Source organism: Heptranchias perlo, chromosome 5 (assembly GCF_035084215.1).
Source record: "Heptranchias perlo isolate sHepPer1 chromosome 5, sHepPer1.hap1, whole genome shotgun sequence".
Taxonomy (NCBI): domain Eukaryota; kingdom Metazoa; phylum Chordata; class Chondrichthyes; order Hexanchiformes; family Hexanchidae; genus Heptranchias; species Heptranchias perlo.
Window position 1 is genome coordinate 128384025 of NC_090329.1, and position 19940 is coordinate 128403964.

Below are 19940 nucleotides of genomic sequence, written 5' to 3' on the forward strand. Positions count from 1 at the left end.
AGTATCAGAACTTGAGATAATTGGAAATAATGGGGACATGGATTTAAAATTTACTTGTGGGTCCACAGTACGCCTACTAGGACGAAGAGCTTAGAGCACTGTGGGCTATCTGAAACGTGAAGACATTTAGCACATCCTCAATAGTTCTGGGCATTTACCCAATAATTTTTTACTGTTAAATCGCCTGCGGCACTGCTCACGATATTGGGCAGTGGAACTTTGGGAAGATCCAAATTTGAGAAATTGAGAACCTAGAAGAAATTCAAAGGGGGTGGCTGTAGCAAGACAGGGAAGGTTCACAGGTGTTCGCACTGAAACCCAAGCATCTGGGAGACGGACAGAGGAGCTGCCACAGCACCACCTATTGGGTGGAGGACTGGATCATAACAGCTAGGGATTTCCCATTATAAACATTGATTTGAAATGTTGATAGAAATGTTAACATAAAAGCTTCACTCAAAAATCATGACAACAGAAAGTTAAGTTTGGGGAAGGAAGGGTGCGCCTACATTAGATTTTTAATATAAATAAAAAATAGATGATGAACTGCTTAGCACTATAAATGGACAGATTTCTTTGTGTGTTGTGGTAGCTCAGTGTGTAACGAGGCACATTCAGAAGCCAAAGAGTGTGTTTGAGAGTTCCCAGATTGTGGCATATTATATTATACATGGTTTTTTTGATTTTATTTTCTTCCTTCATCAGTTTTTCTGCCACCCCCTCGTTGGGATGTTGACTCCTTGCCCAGGCATAGTATGGTTCCTTGGAGAATAAAAACAGCAAATGCTAGAAATACACAGCAGGTCAGTCAGTGCCTGTAAAGAAAAATGCAGGACACAACACTCCAGAGTATACCCTTCATCAGAATGATTATGAATTCTGATGATAGGTGTCATCACCCAGACTGACCTACACGTGACTCCAATCCCACACTATGTGGTTGACTCTGAATGGCCTCAAGGTCACTGGGGATGGGCAATAAATACAGCCTTACTGGTGTCACCCACATCACAGGAACAGATAATCAAAAAAGACTTGCATTTATACAGAGGACTAACCAGTTAACATGCTTTTGGGTGTTGGCCAGGACACTAAGAGATCATCCTGCTCTTCTTCAAATAATGCCACAGGAACTTTGACAGGAAAGTGAGGCATTGGTTTAATTTGCAACTCTGCCTCAGTATTGCATTGCAGTACGAGTCTAGATTATGTGCTCAAGTCCCAGTATTTTTCCCCCTGCAGTGCGTCCCCACACTTTTCCTTATAGGACAATCAATAGCGACTTAACTGGACTCTCATTGCATTTCAGAGATGGAGCTTGAAGCTCAGCTAAAAATCATGCACCATGCATATGTGTGTCCTTCTTATGGCTACAGATTTAAACAAATGTTATGTTTGATTCAGTCACCAAGCCTAGGTGAATGGAATTTAAAATTCTGATTGTTAAATGAGGAGTTACTTTTTATAGTTTCATGAATTTTGCATTAAGACATACAAGTTTAGCATAATCTTTATTTTATTAGATGCAAATTCGGGGTGCCCTGGCTTCCGTAAAGGGAAGGTGCTAATTTCACACCAACCCTTTGAGAAGCAGAGGTCCTGTGCTAAGCAAGAATCTTGCAGGGATTGGCTTTGGCTTTAACATTCAATAAAGAAACCGTCCTAGTGGATTTGGGCATGAAGCTAGTGCAGAAACAGGAATGGGTGGTGGACATACTGCAATGATTCTACCCAGACCTATATCTCTAAGGGAGTCCTCGGAAAGTCTTTCCAACTAAAGTGGATCACATAAATTTAAAACAGCCACAAAGGACAGATCCTGGGTCAATTATTGAGCTGCAGGCTCAAATCAGTCGTTACAAACATTCAAAATGGGGAGTCACAAAGCTTTTCCATCCAAACCTCAACTACCTTCAGTAATTCAAGGCTATGGTGAATTGCTCACCACAAGGGGTACATTACATCTCTCAGAACTCCGGGGCAGCCTCACCTTATCCAGTTCCATTGATAACTTCTTGTTGTCCTCACTCAGCATGATCCTCTCCCGCTCATACTTTTGCTTAAATTCAGCCTCAAACTCTTCCCTTTCATTTTGACTGTATTAAAAAAAATATATATATGTAAGTATACCTACTTCAAATATAAAAAACATTCAATAAAATGGGTTATTGCTCCATCATATACTTTACATGGAAGATACTACTTTGTCAAGAATGCCTTCATGGCACAATTTCACTGTTAACTCCAGCATGAGAAGTTGGCTGCGATGCAATATGCACTGCTAGGGTAAATGAAAGGGAACAAAACAAAAAAGTTTCTAAGTGGTTGATCATTTACAAGAATTTGATACACCTGTCACCAAGGTTCATCTGTCACACCTCACACTTGCTGGAGTCCCTGGAAAAACTGAAAAGTTCTCATGTATTTGTAGTGATGGACAGCAACAAGACTGAGAAAACCCATTGATCAACAGCAGCAAGAGACACATGCAATCCAAGAACTCACACTGCTCCCCATTCCCTCCAGGGTCTATAATTATAATTCAGAAGCGACAATCCCCAGTTGATGAACTTTCCTATTCTGGTCGTGATGAACCCATATGATCTGGAATGCACTGCCTGAAAGGGTGGTGGAAGCAAATTCAATAGTAACTTTCAGAAGCGAACTGGATATAGAATCACAGAATGATGCAGCACAGAAGGCAGCTATTTGGCTTATTGGTAGAGCTATCCAATTAGTCCCACTCCCTTATTCTTTCCCCATAGCCCTGTAAATTTTTTACCATCAAGTATTTATCCAATTCTCTTTTGAAAGTTATTATTGAATCTGTTTCCCCCACCCTTTCAGGCAGTGCATTCCAGATCACAACAACTAGCCTCATATCGCCTCTGGTTCTTTTGCTGATCACCTTAAATCTGTGTCCCCTGGATACTGGTCCTTCTGCGACTGGAAACAGTTTCTCCTTATTTACTCTATCAAAACCGTTCATGATTTTGAACGCCTCTAGCAAATCTTCCCTTAACCTTCTCTGCTGTAAGCAACCCTAGCTTGTCCAGTCTCTCCACATAACTAAAGTCCCTCATCCCTGGTACCATTCTGGTAAATCTCCTCTGTACCCTCTCTAAGGCCTGAGCATCCTTCTGAAAGTGTGGTGCCCAGAATTGGACACAATACTCCAGCTGGGGCCTAATCAGTGTTTTATAAAGGTTTAGCTTTTGTACTCTATGCCTCTATTTATAAAGCTAAGGATCATGTACGCCTTTTTAACAGCCTTCTCAACTTGTCCTGCCACCTTCAAAGACTTGTGTACGTACACCCCCAGGTCTCTCTGCTCCTGCACTCCCTTTAAAATTGTACCATTCTTCCTACCAAAATGAATCACTTCACACTTCTCTGCGTAAAATTGCATCTGCCATGAGTCTGCCCATTTCACCAGTCTGTCTATGTTCTCCTGAAGTCTGTTACTATCCTCCTCACTGTTTACTAAATTTCCGAGTTTCGTGTCATCTGCAAACGTTGAAATTATACCCTGTATACCCAAGTCCAGGTGACTAATATATATCAAAAAGAGCAGTGGTCCTAACATCGACCCTTTGGGGACACCACTGCACACTTGCCTCCAGTCTGAAAAACAACTGCTCATCACTACTCGCTGCTTTCTGTCCCTGAGCCAATTTCGTACCCAAGCAGCAACTGCCCCTTTAATCCCATGGGCTTCAATTTTGCTAACAAGTCTAGTATGTGTACCTTATCAAACGCCTTTTGAAAGTCCATATACACAACATCAACCACACTACCCTCATTAACCCTCTCCATTACTTCATCAAAGAATTCCATCAAGTTAGTCAAACACGATTTTCCTTTAACAAATCCGTGTTGACTTTCATTTATTAGCCCATAGTTTTCCAAATGCTAATTTATTTTGTCCCGGATTATTGTCTCTAAAAGCTTCCCAGCACCGATGTTAGGCTGACTGGCCTGTATATCCCTCTCCCCTTTTTTGAACAGGGGTATAACATTTGCAGTCCTCCAGTTCTCTGGAGCATTGGAAGATTGTGTCCATAGCCTCTCCAATTTCCACCCTCACTTAACTAGGTCCACCATCTGGACAAGGTCACTTTTCTACTTTGTGTACTGCCAACCTTTTTAAATACCTCCTCGTTATCTATTTTTATCCTATCCACTACCTCCTCCTTTATTGCTACATTGGCAGCATCTTCTTCTCTAGTGAAGACAGATGCAAAGCATTTACTCAGTACCTCAGCTATACCTTGAAAAGGAAAAATTTGCAGGGCTATGAGGAACGAGCAGGGGAGTGGGACTAATTGGATGGCTCTTTCAAAGAGCCGGCACAGACACGATGGGCCGAATGGCCTCCTCTTGTTCTGTAATTATAAGATTCTATTATAATGGATGGAATACCAATAGACTACAATCTGGTTGTAATGATCGATTTGTCCAGAGTGCAAATCATCACCATAACCGAATGACCTCTACAACTAATTCCTCAAGTATATTGCTGCGCACCACTGACGGGCACTCCAAAGAGTAGATTAAATCAGCTGCTCCACTCACCCGCTCCACTTAGTAGTATTTTTTAACAACAGGTGCTTTTTTTATTGATACATTTGTCTAGTCCCAAACCAGCTCTCAGCAGAACACTGCTTAATGCTAACCGGCACTTCAAACAGCTGATCAGAGGCTGAGGGGAGAGGATGAGCAGCTGATTTCTCGACTGTTTAAAGCGTCTGATATCATTGAGCAGCCTGGCTGGGCATCAGTGGAACCCAGCACAAACTGATCAATATTTATCCTTCAACCAACATCACTAAAACAGATTATCTGCATTATCACATTGCTATTTGTGGGACCTTGCTGTGTGCAAATTGGCTGCCGTGTTTCCTACATTACAACAGTGACTACACTTCAAAAAAACTTACATAGAATTATATAGAACGTACAGCACAGAAACAGGTCATTCGGCCCAACAGGTCCATGCCGCTGTTTATGCTCCACATGAGCCTCCTCCCTCCCTACTTCATCGAACTCTCTCAGCATATCCTTCTATTCCTTTCTCCCTCATGTGTTTATTTAGCTTCTCCTTAAATGCATCTATGCTATTCACCTCAACTACTCCTTGTGGTAGTGAGTTCCACATTCTAATCACTCTCTGGATAAAGAAGTTTCCTCTGAATTCCCTATTGGATTTATTAGTGACTATCTTATATTTATGGTCCCTAGTTCTAGTCTCCCCCACAAGTGGAAACAGCATCTCTGTGTCTACTCTATCAAAATCTTCATAATCTTAAAGACCTCTATCAGGTCACCCCTCAGTCTTCTGTTTTCTAGAGAAAAAAGCCCCAGCCTACTCAATGTTTCTTGATAGGTGTTACCACTCAGTTCTAGTATCATCCTAGTAAATCTTTTTTGCACCTTCTCCAGTGCCTCTATCTCCTTTTTATAATATGGAGACCAGAACTGTTCACAATACTCCAAGTGTGGTCAAACCAAGGTTCTATACAAGTTTAACATAACTTCCTTGCTTTCCAATTCTATCCCTCTATGGCTTCGTTAACCTATGTCGCTTCTTTTAGTGATTTGTGTATCTGTATCCCCCAGATCCCTCTGCTCCTCTACCCCATTTAGACTCTTATTATCCAAGCAGTATGTGGCTTCCTTATTCTTCCTACCAAAATGTGATCTCACACTTATCTATGTTGAAACTGATTTGCCAATTACACGTCCATTCTGCAAGTTCATTAATGTTTTCAAGTATTTTGTCACAGTCCCCCTCAGTATTAACTATACCTCCCCAATTTGGTGTCGTCCGCAAGTTTTGAAATTATACTTCCGATTCCAGAGTCCAAATCATTTATGTAAATAGTGAACAACAGTGGTCCCAGCAATAATCCTTGTGGAATACCATTTCCCACCTTTTGCCAGTCTGAGTAACTACCTTTAACGCGTATTCTCTGTTTTCTGTTTTGTATCCAGCCTGCTATCCATTCTGCTACTTGTCCACTGACTCCACATGCTCTAACCTTAGTCACAAGTCTACTATGTGGTACCTTATTGAAGGCCATTGGAATATCCAAATATATTACATCTACCGCATTACCCTTGTCTACTCTATCTGTTACATCTTCAAAGAATTCAATAAGGTTGGTCAAGCATGACCTTCCCTTTTGAAATCCGTGCTGACTATTCTTTATTGTATTTTCGGTTTCTAGATGTTCTTCCATTACATCTTTGAATAAAGTTTTCCTACCACCAATGTTAACCTTATTGATTTATAGTTCCCTGGACTGGTACTATCTCCCTTTTTAAATATAGGAATCACATTAGCAGTCCACCAGTCCTCTGACACTATTCTCTTTTGTAATGAATTTTTATATGTATGCAATAGTGCCTCTGCCATCTCTTCCCTAACTTCTTTTAATATGCACGAATGCAATCCATCTGGACCAGGGGTTTTATCCTCTCTAAATTTGATTAGTTTATTATCTCCCCCCTTTCTATCTTAAATGTCTTTATATCTTTTTTGATCTCTTCTTCTAGTGTCATGCTTACCATGTTTGTGTCCCTGGTAAATATTGAGGCAAAGTAATTATTTAATATTTCTGCCATTTCACTGTCATTACCTGTGAGTTTATCATGTATATCCCATAGTGGCTTTATCCCAATCATGATCTTTATTTTGTTATTTGTCAGTAGAATACTTTACTATTTCTTTTTATATTCCCTGATAATTTAATTTTAGAGTCATAGAGTCATAGAGTTATACAGAAATTTTGTAGTTTCTCTTTGCTTTCCTAATTGTCTTTTTTAAACTTCTTTCCTAACCTTTTTGTATTCCTCTCTTTTGTTGCCCATGTACTTGGTGTATGCCTTTTTCTTTAGTATCAATTTTGCCCTTATTTCTTTATTTATCCATTGTTTATCATTATTGGCTAATTTGTTCATGCTTTTTAGTTATTATGTTATGTCTAATTAGTGCAGCTACTCCACACACCCCCAACCCCCTTCCTCCTTCCTTATCCTTTCTGATTATGTTATAGCCCGCAATATTTTGTTGCCAGTCCTGTTCTTTATGTAGCCATATTTCTCCTGGGCTCTATTGATCACCCGTTTTCAATGTTTCCCACTGCTGTTTTATTTCTTTGTTTATCATTGGGATTGTTTATCATTGGGAATTGGATAAGTACTGGAAGGGAAAAAATTTGCAGGGCTATGGGGTAAGGGCAGGGGAGTGGGACTAGCTGGATTGCTTTTGCAGAGATCCGGCATGGACTGAACTGGCCGAATGGCCTCATTCCGTGCTGTAATCATTCTATGATTCTATGATCAGTAAATTTTTCCAGTTAATTTTCCCTAGTTCCATTCTCATCCTCTGAAAAACAGCTTTTTTCCATTTTATTACTTTGGTCTTTGTCTTACTTATGTCCTTCTCAACCTTTATCTTAAACCTTATTATACGTGATCGCTATTGCCTAGATGTTCCCCTACGCTTACTTCTCTAATCTTTACTGGATCTTGTTGGGCTTTTTACACACCGGGTAAGAAAGGAGTGCTGCACACATTGTAAGAACTCCATTCCCTTTACCTACCTCTTCTTGCCAGTTTATTTGGGGATAGTTAACATCTCCCATGATTATTATTCTATGTCCTTTACTCATTTCACATATTTGCTTACATATTAGGTGGTCTGTAGTGTACCCCTGTTAGTGTGATCAATTCCTTTTTATCTTTTATTTCAATCCATATCCTTCTGTTAATTATATCCCTTTTTTCTACTGCCATTATGTTATGTCTAATTAGTACAGCTACTCCACACACCCCTAACCCCCTTACTCCTTCCTTATCCTTTCTGATTATGTTATAGCCCGCAATATTTTGTTGCCAGTCCTGTTCTTTATGTAGCCATGTTTCAGTTATTCCTACTACATCTGGTTCCTCGCTACGGATTATTGCCTCCATTCCCCGTTTTATTTTGGATGTTTTGTACATTGCTGTACAGGCAGTTTAATTCATCTTTAATAGTCGTTCCTTTTACTTTATTTTTAATAGTCTTTTTATACTTTTGTATTTATTCCTTAACCATTTGTTATCTTTATTCCTTACCCTGTTCTAAACTTTACACTCATCTCCTGTTTCTGTTATCTTTAAGCTTTTGTTATTGCTACCAGATCCCTCCCCCCACCTTGCTAGTTTAAAGCCTCCCCGTCCTAGTACTGGTGTCAGTGTCCCATGAAATGGAACCCGTCCTTCCCACACCACTCTTTCAGCCACGCATTCACCTTTCTGATCTGCCTATCCCTATGCCAATTAGCACGTGGCTCGGGTAGTAAACCTGAGATTACCACCTGTGAGGTCCTGCTTTTTAATTTAGTTCCTAGCTTCTGATGTTCCCTTAGCAGGACCTCGGTTCTTCCTTATGTCGTTGATACCAACATGAACCACGACAACTGGATCCTCCCCCTCCCTTTCCAAGTTCCTCTCCAGTTGCTCCAAGATGTCCTTTACTCTTACACCAGGTAGGCAACACACCCCCTGGTCTCTCGGTCGCAACTGCAGAGGACGCTATCTATTCCCTTGATTACAGAATCCCCTATGACTACAACCTTTCTATTCAGATCCTCCGCCCCCTGGACTGCCTCATGCTCCACAGTACCATGGTTAGCATTCTGGGCATCCTCTCTGCAGCCGTCATCCTTATCCTCACAGATATCAAGTACCTTGTACCTGTTGGTTAGGACTGGTGTCTGCAGGATATCTGCGAAACAGCACAAACACGTTAACGCATGGACCACAGCTCAAACCTGAAGGGATGTCGCCACTTCAGGGTAAGTGGCCATGTACCGGGAGGGGAGGGGGGGGGGTAGTGTTGGAGCCCTTTTAAAGGCTCAAAAATTATTGTAAAAGCTTTTCAGCCTTGAGAGGGGAGGGGGTGGGGTGAAGAAGAGACAGCCAAAAAAGAAAGAATAGAAGTCCCAACTTGGAAGCACAGAAGGGAGTCTGTGGGCAAGTGGCACTATTTCCACATTGACCTTGTCTTCTTTCCTCATTTAATTTTGGCGGCGTCCTGCTATGGCCTTTCATCTAAGTTCCTCCATTAAACACTCTGCCCATCTAGGGTGAAGTGCTGGTGATTACTGGACTGCCACTGCCGGTGATAGTAATGGAAGCAATTTGAGGAAATGGATTAAATCATAGAATCATACAGCACAGAAGGAGGCCATTCTGCCTGTGCCGGCTCTTGGAAAGAGCTGTCCAATTAGCCCCACTCTCCTGCTCTTTCCCCATAGGCCTGAAAATTTCTCCTTTTCATGTATTGCACCAAGTTAAAGCACAATGATGCCTGAGTTTTCTTATAGGATATTGGCATAAACAAGCTTAAAAGCACTTAGTGATAGGACTGCTTGAAAAAGTTTTGTGGTTCAAATTTTCAGTCTCTCTTTCTCCCTCCCAGTCTTAATTTCATTCCACCCAGGCTAACTGTCAACTTCAAATGAGCCTCCACCAACAGAATGGGGGAATAGAGAACTATAAGGATTTTCTAAACCCACCAAATGAGCCATAAAGACATATTGGGCAATTCCTTTGCAGGTGCAACCCAGCGATATTTGTAAAATGAACAGTCATCTCATTGACAAAGCTACTGGATGAAAAGCCAAGCATTGCAAAAATAAATTTGTCATGTCCATGAACTGTCCAAAGTGATGCACGATAACCGGACATGCACCCAACTGAAGGCTCTCACGCTATCTGCTGATGTCAACATACCTTGGCCATTTCAAATAAACTGTACAATTGAGTTAAATTAAAACGTCAAACTGCATTTGCTGGTATTATAAGCTTACCAGATGTCATAATCCTTGGAGAGCAACAATAAATAATGTCAAATTTAGAGGAAAAAAATGATACATAACACAGCAGGTCCCCCTGGATCCATGAATGGGAATGCGTAACAGGATGGACTTGGGTGTTTGAGTGAAGCTGTTCACGAGTTTACAGCAGGCACATTGTGAGGAACAAAGACCATTTCAGTTTACTGTTAAGGTTGATCAGTCTTGTGTGTTTCTGTACAACTCAACTTAGATTTCTGCTCCACATTGAGAGATTCCATCTGCATGGGGAGACTAAACACTCCGTGACCTACTAGTCCCCCCAGCATTCACTCAAACATCTGATTCTAATATTACATTTCAACCTTTCAGCAGCATTAACCTAACAGATCTCAACAAAATTGCTCCAGGACAATAAATCCATTTTGAAATGATTAGCACTGTTATGGTCCTTTTCACGCAGATCAGTCCCAAGAATCAAGTGTACCAATGTACCTCCACCAGAAGGATGAAGATTTGAAGACCAATCATTGGCTTTTATTTGGGAGCGGATGCAGGCTGCAAGGCACTGTGCCTTCATCATGTAGTGGAAAAGTCTACCCTCACATTGCAATGCATGCCTGGGCAGCAGACGTGCGATGCTACTGACAGCGAGTGAGTGCAAGTTTGTGGCTAACATTTTCCTAAGCGATGAGAGGTATAAGTTGGATAGAAACAGACAATGGCTTCGGTCTTCCCAATATTTAATTGGAGGAAATTTCTGCTCATCCAATACTGGATGTCAGACAAGCAGCTTGACAAATCAGAGGCATTTGATGGGTCGTGAAAGGTGGTGGTGTGGTATAGCTGGGCGGGGTCAGCGTATTTCCAAACCAAGTAACACCCATTAACCCTAATTTTCCATTTACTGTCTGTCTACCAACTTTCTATCCACAATGTTATACTTCCTCTTATACCACACACCAGGATATTTGTATCAAGTCATTTTTGAGACACCAAATCAATGTTGGTCCTGCTTAATATACAGGGTTAAGGAAACCGTACTTCTGAAACTTTTATCTGTGGCTATGGTTGTTTTTAGTGAGAATAAATGAGTTCGGTAGAGTCCGTGACACAGCAAACTACATGATCTGTTGGAATGAATGGGTCAATGGCCTTTCCTCTTTCTGTAATTTTTGTTTTTATACTCAACCTCACTACCTCATGTAAGATTTATTAGTACTTGGGGAGGTCAAGCACGAGGCAAAAGGCAGGCGTTCCATCTCTGAGTGATGCAACGAGGAACTAACTAAACCTGTCTTTCTCAAATCATTCCTCCAAGGGGCTGATCATAACCTGACTAAGGGCAGCACTTTCTGAGTCACAGAATTATTCGCGTGCACTGATATTGCTCTATTAGTGACCAGCAAGAACCATGATCACTCCCTCAAAATAATGATTTTAACATAAGAACTGAGTATATAACAGCTGACTACACTTCAAAAGAAAGGTAATTCATTGACCGTGAATCACTCTGGAATGTTCTGAGGATATGAAAGGCGATGTATAAATGAATGTTCTTTCTTTCTGCTCTCATTCTCAAGCCCATGGCTATCTCAGCAGGGATCAAGTAAACATCCTCAGCTGATTCATGTGCCAGGCCCTTGCACTTCTGCAGCTTCAATGTGGAAGTAAGCTAAGTGAACCCTGCACCCTTACCTTTCTCTTCTGGTTTTTTCCAACTTGTCTTTAAGAATCATTATTTCTTTCTTCAGGGTGAGTTGCTGTCCCTCTGCATCTCGCAGTTCCTTTTTCAAGTTCTTGATCTCTGTCACGTGCAGGGCTTCCCGTTTGGCCAGCTCTTCCTCGTAGAACACACTTTTTTTCTCCAGATCAGCTTTGAGCTTTGCCACTTCCTGCTGATGCTCCGTACTGCTTACACCCGGGGAACGTCCAACCTGCTTTTGCTATTAACAAAACAAGGAAAAAAAACATTTTAAGAGATGTAATAATTGTCGGTTACTTTTTCATACTGCCCAACGTCAATAAACTTTAAAATCCTCAATTCCATTCATGGCCAACCTCGGGTTCGCCACAGTTCATGAATTTTATTACTTTACAGCTGACAGACCAAAATCTCTAGTAACCAATTTAGACGTAGAAGATGGCAAGTTTATTTTTCAGTATGTAATATAATTTATGTCATAAGCCCAACTTGTCCAGTCTTGCCACTAAGAGTTGGCAGTAGTTACTTGGATCCGTTAAGTCCATTAAAATTACATTTAACTGCTAATTTAACACTTCAGTGCAGCACTGAGGGAGCGCTGCACTGTTGGAGTTGCCGTCTTTTGATGAGATGTTAAACCGAGGCCTCATCTGCCCCCTCAGGTGGACATAAAAGATCCCATTGCACTATTTGAAAAACAGCAAGGGAATTCTCCCAGTATCCTGATCAACATTTATCTTTAAACCAATAGCACTAAAAAATCTGGTCATTTACTCAGTGCTACTTGTGAGATCTTGCTGGAGGCAAACTGGCTGCTATATTTGCCTATATAACTGACTACATTTCAAAAGTAGTGCAGTCACAGTTAAATAGGTGAATGCTGGAGCCATTTTGAGTACAGCAAAATCCTACAAACAATAGAATGAATGACTAGTTAACTTGTTTGGTGAAATTTGTTGACGGATGAATGTCAGCCAAGATACCAGAACTTCCTGCTCTCCTTCCAATAGTGTCATGAGATCTTTTACATTGACTTGAACAGTTGATAGGGCCTTGATTTAACATCTCATCAGAATGAACACACTTTCAGCAATGCAGCACTCCCTCAGTACTGCAGCATAGTGTCATGCACTCAAATCCTGGAGTGGGGCTTAAACCAAAAATCTGCTCACTCAGATGCAGTAGTGCTGTCAAATGAAACAAGTTGATATAACCACCCTTCTGGCATGCACCCTATTAATCTCTGCTGGAAGATAATGCTGAGCTGTCTGTACCTGAACCCTATTTTTCTGCCTCTATTGAAGTAAAGTCTGGAAACTGAAGCGAAAAAAAAGACCACCCATAACTTTTAAATGTTTTGATTAGGGGATATAGTTTACAAATGAGTTACATCAAGTCTACAGCACAGAAACAAGCTATTCAGCCCAACTGCCGGTGTTTATACTCCACACGAGCCTCCTCCCTACTTCATCTAAACCCTATCACCAATGAGGGTCCTCAAACCCTAGTGGGTCTTGCAAGGGGACCCAAGGGTTCCAAAGTCATCAGATTAGCACGTTTCTGTATTTGTTGACTTACTAGCACATTATTTCTGTTGCTACATAGTAATAAAAAATAAGATTTCTCACAACGACGGCCTCAGTGGGATACAGCATTTGCAGGGCCTACACACGATGGCATTTGGAAACCGCTGGATTATCGGAATTAAATGATGGTCAGTTTCTAGGGTGGATTATACTTCAGTTAATCCATCGTCTATTCTTTACACACTGATTCCAAACAACAAAACAATGAAGTATTCCAAGACACTGTTAGAACTTCCCTCTCTTTTGGTTTTTATTTCCCCCCATCCTCTACCATTCAACGTTCTCTGCCTGTAAGAGTGAGCGAGCACCTTTCCTCAAGGCCTCTGTCGGTGCCATTCTGTAACCCATTGACATCTGCCTGGGGCTGAACTGTCCTATTTCACCTCATCCTCCCTATGTGGAAACTTTGAGCCATCATTCAGTGTCTGACCCTTCACCCCTGCCACCACTAGAATCAGGAACAAACCAGTGCAAGGAATCAAGCGTCTTTCTTAATTTTCGTATCAGCCTCTCACCTTGAGCCCCTCAAGCTCATCCACCAGTTGCTTTGAGTACTGTTCACTCCGCTCACGCAGTTTTCGCTCCTTGGATGCCTCTGCTGCTGATTGTTCCATCTGCACGTCCAACTGGTTGGGAGAAATATGTACCATGAATAATGCAAAAGGTACACAGCAACCATAATTATAACCAAACATACAGCAAAACTGTCAAACGATCAAATCCTCTGAACTAGGAACCTACAGAACAGTTTCAGTAAAAGTCTACTTGAATGGCCTCAATCGCCACCTCACTTTGAATGGGTACTTACTGAAGTTTATGCAATCAGTGAAACTTTACATTAGTGTAGCGCACCACCTATTCCTTTCAAGAAAGAATGTGAGCACTGACTTTTTTTTTTACATGCGATCTTAAAAGTTTTGTCAAAAATGTAACATTCAGATAAAGTCTTAAAGGGAAGGGCACACCTTAGATGGTCAGAAGCACAGCCACTGATTTATAGTGACTGAATTCAATTTTTATCATATGGGATTACAGGATTTTTAACAGTGTTTGTATGGATCACATTCGGTGATTCTGTCCGTTTACTGTAAGGATCGTTGGTTGACAATAAGTCTAATTCTGTTATTATAACATCTCATTCTGTGTCAAATTTCCAAAGGCCCTTGATAAAGTTCCTAATGAAAGGCGTCGACTGATACCGAAAGTAAAGGAAATTGAAGGTAAAAGCTGGTTGTGGATAAGGAGCCCAGTGAAAGAAGTAAAGCAGGTGGGTGCTTCCTACGAGAGTGAAGTCGGAGAACATGAAGCCGCTTGTGATTATTGTGGATGTGGGGCTTGAGTAGAGGAGAGTGATGTATTTGGTGACCCTTTCCCCATTACCTATTCCTTGGCTTTGGAAACTGCTATATCAATGCAAGTTCTTTCTTTTCTCCTTTTCATAAAAGATATTAAATATATAGATATGGTTAACAACATATAAAGAAGAACAGAAAATCCTGAAAGCACTCAGCAGGTCAGGTATTAACGTTTCATACCCAGATGCTGCCGGACCTGCATTTTCTCTTTTTATTTCAGATTTCCAGCATCAGCAGTATTTTGCTTTTTGAATGTATATAAAAGGTTAATTCAAGGTGTGACAGGATAACAAAGAGTCAAAAATAAGGGTGTTGGACTGGAAAAAAGCAAAGTTTAGCAAAGAAGGGATCTGGGAAACAGCAAGGAGATGAACGACCAGCTAATCTACTTTTGCTGGTGTTGGTTGAGGGAGGAATGTTGGCCGCAGCACTTGGATAGTGCCATGGATCTTTAACAGCCCCCGAACCAGTGGACGGGCAGACTCAACCTCGGTTTAATGTCTAAGATGAATGACAGACGTATAACAATGCAGCATTCTCTCAGTACTGCATTAATTATGTGCTCAAGTCCTGGAACCCACAGCCTTCTGACATAAGCATCTAGTGCTTCAAGATCAAATCTCCCTCCAGAGTGCCCCCAACAAAGTACGTCAACTCCAACTGCAGACCATTCTTTACTTCACACCTGCCATTCTGAGTGAGTTTGCTAATTCAGTATCATGTGCAGCAAACTGTAGACAGTTTTTAGCTGTAGGCACATGCTTCAGGAACCGAACTCATTTCATGCAAGAATCTTGAAGATAGCGGAGAGGAGAGATCTGAATCAAATCAGTCTGGCATGGATTCAAATCCAGATGCGAAACGACAAACTGCTAACTCAGTGCACTACGTAGTCATCATTTTGCTTATTTTAATGTCTTGTACAAGTACAGTAAATTTTGTTCACTACCACAGGAGCAAAAGGTGGCTTTCTCCTTCCTTTTGCAAGAAGTCAGCAAGCAGGAAGCAGAGAGCCTGACTGGGCAACATCAGTTTAGAAAGTTCCGTCGAGGGCATGGAGCTACCGGCCTGAAATCACAATAAATGCCGGCCTTGCCAGCAATGCTTATGTCCCAAGAATGAACAAAAAGTTGCAAGAGGTTAAATCACTGGAATGGAGAAATTACATTTGTCCCCAAAAACTGGTGCCAACCAATAAAACTATTGCAAATCCTAAAGTGGAAATATGAGGCTGATCAGAAAAGGATATTCAGATGATCTAGTTTCACTTCTTTTCTTAATTCAATTCGGACTGCCTGCACTGATGCAGCGGCAGCCATTTCTATTCTTGCATTCACCTCCTGTGCCCTTGACATGCATTCAAATTGTAACCGTCATCCATTGTTACACTGTCCTAGATCTGGGTGTTTAACCCTTCTCTACACTCTCCTGAGTAAAGCACCAGTGCGAGAGAAAAAGTCAGGCAAAATGTCAACAACAAAGCAGACTTGGACGGAACAGAGAGAAATAAGAAAACAGCAAGGTCAAGACTTTCTTCGGGACTCAGCTAGAACGGAGTTTAAAAATGTCTGAAATAATACAAACCCAATAAAATAAGCTGGCCAATAACAGTGCCACGGGGTTTCATATAAATATATACAATACAAAGTAACCCCAAACATTTGGCCTTTTATAATTTGAAACCTGGCCTGTTTCAACCTACAAAAAGTGCACTCTCTCATCGCCAACAACTCCTAGCTTTAACGTAATTGCTCAATGGTGCATTGAGATGCGTTTTGTCTCATTCTTGTTTCGCTTGGCACTGAACACAAGTCAGTACAGATTTACCACTGAAGGGAGGGTGGGCGTCAGACTGCTGGCACCCTTCACTTTTAGCCAAGTTGTACATCCTTACAAGGTCGATTGGGGGGGGGGGGGGGGGGAAATAAAAATTGGATTTAATGTGAGGCAAACAAGAAAATCTCCAAAAATCCCAATGATTTAAAAAGTAGTTTTATGATTTCCTCTGAGCCCTCCCTTCAAATTATTTTCAAAAGTCAAACCAATAAAGGAGGAATAGAAAGGGTCAGTTACCGCGGGACTAGTTTGGAAAATGCTAGTGACTGGTGTACGGGGATATCCAACTCGTGTAAGTCTGTGGGGGTGTTCATAATACGGAAGTGGCCTCAGAACCAGTTGATTGATATTGCACGGTTTGAACAGGATCCAAATGGAGTTCGCAAAGCACTGATCTGCTGTACGGTGTCGCTCAATTTTGGACAGCTCCATCACACCACGGTAAATGCTATATTCAAATCATCCCCTCTCACTCTTGGTCACAGAACAATTCTTTAAACAAAAGTTTCAAGCCTTCTTTCTGAATTTAAAATTATGAGTGAGAATATGCCACATAATGCACAATGTCTTCTCCTCTTTCCTCCCAAAAAATAATAAAGATAGGCATCCCACGAGTGGCTGATCGCCTTCACCAGGGAGGAACACAGAAGATTTTCAGATACAACATATTTTGTGAGCAGGGACTTAAAACATACAAAAAATGTCCGTTTCCTAGGTAGCAATGAAGGGCAATAGCTGTAAGAGTGGGAAAGGTTTCCTCCACTCAGTGCTTTAAGTTTTACCAAGAGTATGTGTGAAGTCCGCGGAGTGCTTTGTCTCTATTTCCCTCCCCCTCCTCCATGTCATGGAGGAAATAACCAACACTGGCACTTAAACGCGCTTCAGACTCTAATTTAAACAGTGCCTGTGAATGGAGTGGAGGGCATCAGCTGATTACTGCTTAATATTCAGCAGCACTGGACTTCACACGTACTCCTCGTAAAACTTAAAGCCTATCCCCCCCACCCCCCCAAACAAAATGTAACACAACGGGGAGGCGATGAGAGAGCGAGACAAAGCAGATGTGGTAAAGGTAAAAATTGAAATTCTGTGAAAGATGCTGTTTCACAACAGTTATTGTGCAGGCAATGTCGAGCTGTTCATATTTCTTCGCTAGTTGCACAAAATTTGGTTCCACTATAAACCATAACTCTAACTGTATTGTTCAAGAGATGGCCCATCCTGGAACTGGACCTAGCTGCACAGATAAGTCAGAGGTTAACACTCCATCAGTGCAGTTCACCTCTCTGGATATCCATGAAGGAGAAATAAAACTAGATGAATTTTTTTTGAAACAGGGTGCCCTGATGATCCAGTGGGTAAATGCATGATTTGTTGCGGTGCTGAGCCAAAGCAGCCCCAGGTTTAATTCCTGGTCTGTTCCCAGTTAGCTGACCTATGGGATGTGAGAATTCCTGAGCCAAGGAGAAAAAGATCTAGAATCAGCCGAGGCTTCTGCTCTCGATTGTTATCCAGTGACTCAACGCTGAAAAGCGTGCATGTGGATATCGGTTAAGGACAGCATCAAGCTGGTCTGTGAAGCCCACCAGGCAAATTGTCTGCCAACACTCACTGTCGAGGCTCAAGGTGAAGAATAGCCACTTGGACGAGGTGCTGAACAGCTGCAGTGCTCCAGCATGAGATTGTAGAAAGAAAATTTGGAGCAAATTACTTAATGCAGTCAACTTGAAGAAATTTTAACAGTCAAAAACTAATAAAAATCATGTGTGGAGAACAGCCCTCCGTATTGCAACTCCACATGAACCCAATGCTTCTAATCCCTTGGGCTCTGGTCTTCCAGAATCCAAATACAAAGCTTTTCACCTGTGAGTCCTGAAGAATAGTGCAGTGGAGTTGTAAGTGAAAGGCAAAATGTGGAGGAAAGGGAGGCTATTTACTGTTAACTTGTCAGCTATCCCGATCCAAAAACAGACGATCAAACCCACCTCTTTTTTGGCCCGCTCCACTTTCCGTAGATCCTGGCGCAAACTCTCGGCTTTCTGCATCGTCATTTCCATCTCCTCTTCTTTGTCCCGAAGCTGTCGGGAAAGTTTCTGTTTTTGGGAGCGCAGGTCTGTGACTCTCTCGTTCATCTCCGAGAACTCCTGCATGGCCAGTTTACGCTGGCTGTGGGCATCTTTAAGCTCTTTGGTTTGCGATTTCAACCTTTCACTCGATTCAATCATTTCCTGTATTGAGGACACAGATTAAAAATATTTGAGGATTAGCAGACCATTTTAGATTCATTAAAAAACAAATGATCCAAAATGGCAAAGGAGAACAACAGTACAGTCCCAACAGTGTGAGTGAGCAGAACTAACAGACAAACTGTGCTAAGATCCGTCTGTGAGCTTGGTGTAGTAACAATGTAAACCCATTCCATACAAAAGTGTTTATAATTTCGCCACCTCTAAATGCACCTCCTTGCATGTTGCTGAGATATATACTGCACAGGACACAGTGAAGACTAAAACTCCTGACAACATCCCAACTGTGGTGCTGAAGAACTGTACACCAGAACTAACCTCCCTCTGGCCCTCACCCCACCCAAGCTATTCCAGTGGAGCCACGACGGTGGTATCTAACCAATATAGAAAATTGCTCACGTATGTCCTAACAACAAAAAGCAGGGCAAATCTAACCTGGTCAATTACCACCCATTCAGCTTGCTCCCAATCAGCAAAGTAATGGAAGGGATCACCATTAGTGCCATCAACCGACACCTACTCATCAGTCAGCTGCTTCCTGATGCTCAATTCGGGTTCTGCCAGAACTACTCGGCTCCTGATCACACCACAGCCTTGATCCAGGCTTGGAAGCGAAAGGCGAGGCGAAACTGCCCTCTACAAAAAAGCAGCATTCATCCCAGTTGGCACCGAGGAGACCTAGCAAAACTGAGGTCAAGGTGGATCAACAGGAAAACCCTCCAGTGGCTGGAGTTATGCCTGATTCAAAGGAAGATGGTCGCAGTAGTTGGAGGCCTATCACTGCAGCAAAGTGCATCACTGCAGGAATCCCTTAGGACAACGTCCTTGGACCAACCATTTGTTCCCCTGCTACTGGTCACAATGTCTACCCTCTCCACCAATGGCGCACTGTGCCTGCTTTATCAATGACCTTGCCTCCATTATAAGATTAGTAGGGCTGTTCGCTAACGATTCCAGTGCTCAGCTCCATTCACAACTCCTCGATAACGAAGCAGCCTATGCCAGCCTACAGCAGAACCCAGGCAACATTCAGGCTTGTGGCAGGCAACATCTGTGCCAGTTAGTTGCCAAACAATGACCATTTCCAACAAGAAAAGATCCAACCACCCTCCCTTTAACCTTCAACAACCCCACTATCAACATCCACGGGGTCACCATAGACCAGAAGCTAAATTGAACTAGCCATATCAACAAGAGCAGCAGGGTAGAGGGTAGATACTCTGGAATAGGGCCTCATGCCCTGACACCTCAAAGTATCTCCCATCATAAGGCTCAAGTAGGAGCGTAATGGAATACTCACCATTTACCTGGATGGATGCAGCCACAACACCGCCATCCAGAACAGTGCAATCCCCTGTTAATATCTA

General features: G+C 42.0%; 1 protein-coding gene across 4 annotated transcripts in view; it reads right to left on the reverse strand.

Annotated features, from left to right (window-relative positions):
- LOC137322105 (serine/threonine-protein kinase MRCK alpha-like) overlaps positions 1–19940 on the reverse strand; it is a 499456-nt gene that overhangs the window by 78439 nt on the left and 401077 nt on the right. For all 4 annotated transcript variants that reach the window (XM_067985191.1, XM_067985192.1, XM_067985190.1 and 1 more), the window contains 4 exons: positions 18313–18555; positions 13652–13762; positions 11544–11791; positions 1991–2096 (listed from right to left, as the gene is read on the reverse strand). In XM_067985191.1, the coding sequence (XP_067841292.1) occupies positions 1991–2096; positions 11544–11791; positions 13652–13762; positions 18313–18555 (708 nt within the window). The remainder of the gene's footprint in view (positions 1–1990; positions 2097–11543; positions 11792–13651; positions 13763–18312; positions 18556–19940) is intronic.